Genomic DNA, 6,832 nt, shown 5'->3' on the forward strand with positions numbered 1-6,832 from the left:
AAGATAGCTTGATGCAGACACCTAGAGTAATTCCAGTAGCAGTGATTCAACTTGAGTATTAAATTAAAGTTGTGTAAACTTGAATATCATCTATCAAAATTTTCCATTCTTTTAATTTATAGCTCTACAAAATCAGAAAGACCTAATGCAAAATTCTGTATTCAGTATTCTACGTACCTGAAAAGCTGCAACTCCTTCCCTTCCTGCCAACACCTCCACAAATGCTGAACCTTCATTGCCAATGTCTATCGAGTGAATGGAGCTTAACTTTTCCAACTTCAATGTAACCGAAGATTGCTTTTCTGTTGTTCCAGATGCACACTTCCACTTTCGGAATGTATCAGGACGCAAGAGATTTTCCGCTGGATGATTCTAAAGAAAAACAAACTTTAAGATAAAGCACATACTGTACTATATATTATGTGCATAGTACACAGTCATTACCATCATTAGCAAGATAAGAAGAGAAGATTAAGATGCTTAAAAAGAAATCCACTTCCATATCTTCCACACTACATAATGCAGCACCAGTATTATCACACACCAATAAAATACTCACAGCACACCCTATTATATCATACAACTAGATATGATGTGCTTCCTGGAAGGTAACTAAAAACTAATTCTTTATCAAATAAACTGATTTTATCCATTCTAATTCCCTTTTAATTATTATGCCGAGTTCAGACTTAATCCCCGTTTCCTCATTCAGTATACTAATTCACTCATGTCTGTTCATCTTCTTACCAATCCTCTCTCCCTCCTACATTCAAATTCATTTAAATTCTGCATGGTATTTTCTTTTTTAAACTTGATCATCATTCACTCGTTCAATAAGACCAAACTAACTAAATAATCTATCTTATGTTTTACCCACTTTTGCACTGCACGTTTTCATGATATTTTCATTTCTTACACTATCTTCAGTATTTTCCTAACACCACACATCCAATTTGTTCACAAAGGTAGCGACTACCACTCCCTCATGCATCACTCTAGCTAGATTTCTTCCTGTCATTCTTTTCCTAACCAGGACAATTATATCAGCCACTTTTCTTGCCTGATTTCCTGTACTCCTAACTTTTGTTATTCCCTATTTCCTATATGAAGTTTTTTTTCTCTTTCCACAAGCATTATTTTATTTTTAAAGTATCTACATTCACTTTTAGCAGTTTTTTCTCACATCTTTCATTAATCTAAACACTTAATGAACACTTAAGGCGCTGCTGGCTGAGTGGACAGCACACTGAACACATAATCCTGTGGTCCAGGGTTCGATTCCCGGTGCCAGTGAGAAACAAAATGGGCAGTTTCTTTCACCCCTGACACCCCTGTTACCTAGCAGTAAATAGGTACCCGGGAGTTAGACAGCTGTTACGGGCTGCTTCCTGGAGGTGTGTGTGTCGGGGGGGGGGGGGGGGGGGGGGGGGATAAATAAATAATTAGTTAGTTAGGACAGGTAGTTAGTAATAGAGCAGAGCTCAACCCCCCCCCCCCCAGGCACAACTAGGTGAATACAACTAAGTGAATACACTTTCATTTATTCATCTGCAGGCACTCACTCATACAGAAATTCATTCAAGTTCAATTTCTTTACCACTCACAAGCACATTCTCATCTGCCAATAATGTAAAAGGATGCCTAGAAACACACAGGCCTATCTGCACCATACTCAGATTATAGCAGATGAATATCAAAATTGGTTTAAAGATAGTTTATTACATTGCATGAGTGTCACTATATAATAAACATATTAATAATGTATAATAATAAACAATATCATAAACATGTTAATGCTGGTAAAAAATAATTAAAACATTACATTATAACATCCGACACAATCTTTTGACAGACTGTTGAGTATCTTATCTTGAGGTTATCTTGAGATGATTTGGGGGATTTTTAGTGTCTCCGCGGCCCAGTCCTCGACCAGGCCTCCACCGCCAGGAAGCAGCCCGTGACAGCTGACTAACACCCAGGTACCTATTTACTGCTAGATAACAGGGGGCATAGGGTGAAAGAAACTCTGCCCATTGTTTCTCGCCGGCGCCTGGGATTGAACCCAGGATCACAAGTCCAGCGTGCTGTCCACTCGGCCGACCGGCTCCCGGTCGCTTACACTTATTGTTTTTTACATCATCTTGTTGACCAGGATTGTGACATAAAGAACAGGTGATCAGACTCTAGATTACTGGGACAGTTTAGATGGATATTACAAGATGTTAAATAATTTACTATACAGTACACTATTTCTGTTGACATCTGCAATATTCATTACATTTACAAAATTTGGGATGCCACCCCCCTTGTTTTTTTCGGTCGTTAACTTCATCCTAGTGTTATTGCATTAAAAGTTTCCTCTTTCACTTCATATCATAAGTTTTTAAGAAAAAAAAAAAGCCTAATGTAATATTTTCTTTAATTCCACTGGGAGTGGTAATAAATTTAATTATCCAGAGACTGGATAATTATCCAGAAACTTTATCCTAGTACAGTAATGACAATATAATTTTTCTGCCTGGGTAAATGGGCAATGCTAAGTTATTGTAGCTGATATTATACATCAAAATGATTCAAGTTTTGATACCACCAGCAGATAAAGGAAGTTACAACATAGACAAAAGAGAAGTTTTAAAAGGAAACCTGCATTTTACCTGTAGTTGGTTCAAAGAGTTCTACTCCCTGTTTTGTAATACAAAACTCTAAGACAGGTCGCTTGCAGTGACCTGCAGGCCCACATATTCATTACAGCCAGTCTAGCTCGGAACTTCCCCGCAGGAACTTATCTTAAAAACCTCCTGGTTGATACCTGGTTGATGGGGTTCTGGGAGTTCTTCTACTCCCCAAGCCCGGCCCGAGGCCAGGCTCGACTTGTGAGAGTTTGGTCCACCAGGCTGTTGCTTGGAGCGGCCCGCAGGCCCACATACCCACCACAGCCCGGTTGGTCCGGCACTCCTTGGAGGAATAAATCTAGTTTCCTCTTGAAAATGTCCACGGTTGTTCCGGCAATATTTCTTATGCTTGCTGGGAGGACGTTGAACAACCGCGGACCTCTGATGTTTATACAGTGTTCTCTGATTGTGCCTATGGCACCTCTGCTCTTCACAGAGGTGTTCATTTGTGTTCCAGCAATACATTTTATACATGAGAGGGAGGAAGGGAAGAGGTTGTGCCTATAGTATCTCTATTCTTCACAGGGTCTATTTTGTATTTACCACCAAATCTTTTACTCCATTAAGTTGTTTTGTTGTGCATACTGTATTTGAGAGCTGGCCATCAACTATCTTTCAGGTTCGTATCCTGGCCGGGGAGGATTTACTAGGTGCAAATCCTTAACTGTAGCCTGTTTAACTCAACAGTAATATGGGTACTTGGTTGTAACAACGATTTTTCGTGGGGGTCGTATTCCAGGGACCTGCCCGAAACGCTACGCATACTAGTGGCTGTACAAGAATGTAACAACTCTTGTATACTGTATATCTAAAAAAAGAAAGTTTATATTATGCAATATCTTTATTGACTCGTTTCCAGCGAGTGCTTTTGAGAGTATATTTAGGGTGCTTTTGAAAAAGTCCCAATAATTTACACACTATTCAGTGTCTATGCGTGTTGTATATGTTCTGAAGGAGAGATTTCTGAAATGAAGGAGATTTAGCCCCTTCATTTCAGAAATCTCTCTTTTTGAAAGGGATAGTGAGTATCGAGCAGTACTCAAGGTGGGAAAGCCCAAGTGAGTTAAAAAGAAGGAGTACTGTGGTGGAAATCTTGGATTTAAAGTTTCTCTTAATCTGTATTATTATTTTCCTGACCTGACTGATGCTATGTTTGTTTTGTTATGTTCACTAAACATTAGGTCATCCAACATACATGTAGTTTTCCTTCTATGAGGAGATCTGATTGCATCTTATTTTATATTCAGTGTAAGTTCCTAAATTTTTAGGAACTTACTCAATTTTTAGGAACTCAATGAACTCAGTGTAAGTTCCTAAATTTTTACCATATGTAAGAACAGTATCTGATATCTTATCACTGTTAAAAATCATTTTATTTTCTATTGCCCAGTGGAAGACTTTATTGATAATAGTTTGTAGGAAGGAATGAAAACCTGGCCATTATTTAATCGCTAGGCAGACAACTACAGAACGATTGTAGGCCTAGTTAATAAGATGCACACACAGATGAATCTTGTGCATCACATGCTGTAAAAGCTCAACAAATTTCTTCTTGAAACCTTATTTACATTTTTTTTTAATTATCAGGGGGAAAGTGCCAAGCCATTACGACTTTATAGCACTTGGAAGGGGTCAGGATAAGGATTTGGGACGGATCGGGGGGGGGGGGGGGGGGGGGGGAATGGTGCCCAACCACTTGGACCTACCTTACCTTACCTTGAGGTTACCTTGAGGTGCTTCCGGGGCTTAGTGTCCCCGCGGCCCGGTCGTCGACCAGGCCTCCTGGTTGCTGGACTGATCGACCAGGCCTCCTGGTTGCTGGACTGATCGACCAGGCCTCCTGGTTGCTGGACTGATCAACCAGGCTGTTAGATGCGGCTGCTCGCAGCCTGACGTATGAGTCACAGCCTGGTTGATCAGGTATCCTTTGGAGGTGCTTATCCAGTTCTCTCTTGAACACTGTGAGGGGTCGGCCAGTTATGCCCCTTATTTGTAGTGGAAGCGTATTGAACAGTCTCGGGCCTTTGATGTTGATAGAGTTCTCTCTCAGAGTACCTGTTGCATCTCTGCTTTTCAACGGGGGTATTCTGCACATCCTGCCATGCCTCCTGGTCTCATGTGATGTTATTTCTGTGCGCAGGTTTGGGACCAGCCCCTCAATTATTTTCCACTGTAAATTATTATGTATCTCTCCCACCTGTGCTCAAGGGAGTACAGATTTAGGCTCTTTAGTCGGTCCCAGTAATTTAGATGTTTTACTGAGTGGATTCTAGCAGTAAAGGATCTCTGCACGCTCTCCAGGTCAGCAATTTCTCCAGCTTTGAAAGGGGCTGTCATTGTGCAGCAGTACAATGTGCCCGTGCTCTAGAGAGCACAAGCGTTTTGAAAAGTATCATCATCGGTATAGCATCTCTAGTGTGAAAAGTTCTTGTTATCCAACCTGTCATTTTTCTTGCAGTTGTGACGGCTACTTTATTGTGTTCTTTAAAGGTAAGGTCTTCCGACATGAGTACACCCAGATCCTTTACATTGCCTTTTCGTTCTATGTTATGATTTGCCTGAGTTTTGTACGTGGACGGTCGGGGATTGAACGCCGACTTGCATGAAGCGAGACCGTCGCTCTACCTTATTTACAAAAGTAGGTCCAGTAAAAAGTTATTATAGAATATGCATCATATTTGTAGGTCAAATAACAGTTCTCCAGCACCCTGTATTCACCATACTTACAATCCTTAAGTTAGGAGTTATGTAGGTTTTTAGGTCTATGATAAAAGTAATTGCTTGCCCTCTATGATGATATAAAATACTGCAAGTTGAGAGCTGGAATTGCCACAAACTAAGGATGTGTCGAGGATCAGCGAATGACGGGCCTGTCAATAGGTCAAGTTATGGCTCGTACTGGATGGGTGAGCAAGGTGACATCCCTCGCACTTGACCAGGGACCACAGCTAGCCTTGCTCTCCCACACAATGCTATCTTAACACCGCGAGTGCCACAGGTAAATGCCAGGAGTGACTGCCAGGGGCAAGCATCGGGGGGCAAGTGTCAGGGGGCAAGTGTCGGGGGGCAAGTGTCAGGGGGCAAGTGTCAGGGGGCGAGTGTCAGGGGGCGAGTGTCAGGGGACGAGTGCCAAGGATAAATACCAGGGCTAAGTGTCAGGGGACGAGTGTCAAGGATAAATACAGTACCAGGATTAAGTGTCAGGGGGCGAATGCCAAGGATAAATACCAGGATTAAGTGTCAGGGGGCGAGTGCCAGTGGCGAGTGTCAGGGGGCCAGTGGCGAGTGTCAGGGGGCCAGTGGCGAGTGTCAGGGGGCCAGTGGCGAGTGTCAGGGGCCAGTGGCGAGTGTCAGGGGGCCAGTGGCGAGTGTCAGGGGCCAGTGGCGAGTGTCAGGGGGCCAGTGGCGAGTGTCAGGGGGCCAGTGGCGAGTGTCAGGGGGGCCAGCGGCGAGTGTCAGGGGGCCAGTGGCGAGTGTCAGGGGGCCAGTGGCGAGTGTCAGGGGGCGAGTGCCAGTGGCGAGTGTCTGGGGCGAGTGCCAGGGATAAGTGTTAGGGATAAGTGTTAGGGATAAGTGTTAGGGATAAGTGTTAGGGATAAGTGTTAGGGATAAGTGTTAGGGATAAGTGTTAGGGATAAGTGTTAGGGATAAGTGTCAGGGACAAGTATCAGGGGACAAGAGCCTCCGTGGGCCGCTGCGCCAGTCTCCACCATGTGTTAAGAGGTCGGGGGGCACCACAACATACCGGGTCTTCACTGGAGAAGGTCAACACTTCAGTAAACTGTAGAGCAGGCATAGTGGCAGGCGTGAGAGTTACAGCCACAAGACTGAAGGCAGGACGCCACACAGGCGAGACCAGCACGGGCGTAGTGTAGGAGACAGCCTCACAATACCACAACAACTGGCCACCGCGGCCATGTCAGCATCAATCACTAGCGTCATCTTCCCTTCACTAACCTCACTAACTCCCGTCACGGATCACCTTCCCACCTACATTATAATACTAGAATACTATAATGTAACCACAAACTAATTTTATATCGATTATAATGCTACCTTTCTATTAACCTCAACTGGTGCAAGTGATTCTATCCGTAATTGAGACTGATATTTATATGTATTTTATATCAGCATTGTTTATTATTGTGATGTCATTTGAA

The 6,832-nt window shown here is 43.1% G+C and overlaps 1 protein-coding gene across 1 annotated transcript in view; it reads right to left on the reverse strand.

Annotated features, from left to right (window-relative positions):
* LOC123766464 (DNA repair protein XRCC1) overlaps positions 1-6,628 on the reverse strand; it is a 35,388-nt gene extending 28,760 nt beyond the window's left edge. The window contains exons 1-2 of the mRNA XM_045755582.2: positions 6,418-6,628; positions 178-372 (exon numbers count right to left, since the gene is read on the reverse strand). Of these exons, the coding sequence (XP_045611538.2) occupies positions 178-372; positions 6,418-6,468 (246 nt within the window). The 5' untranslated portion in view covers positions 6,469-6,628. The remainder of the gene's footprint in view (positions 1-177; positions 373-6,417) is intronic.
* Positions 6,629-6,832: the final 204 nt, after the last annotated feature.

Source organism: Procambarus clarkii, chromosome 62 (assembly GCF_040958095.1).
Source record: "Procambarus clarkii isolate CNS0578487 chromosome 62, FALCON_Pclarkii_2.0, whole genome shotgun sequence".
Classification (NCBI taxonomy): domain Eukaryota; kingdom Metazoa; phylum Arthropoda; class Malacostraca; order Decapoda; family Cambaridae; genus Procambarus; species Procambarus clarkii.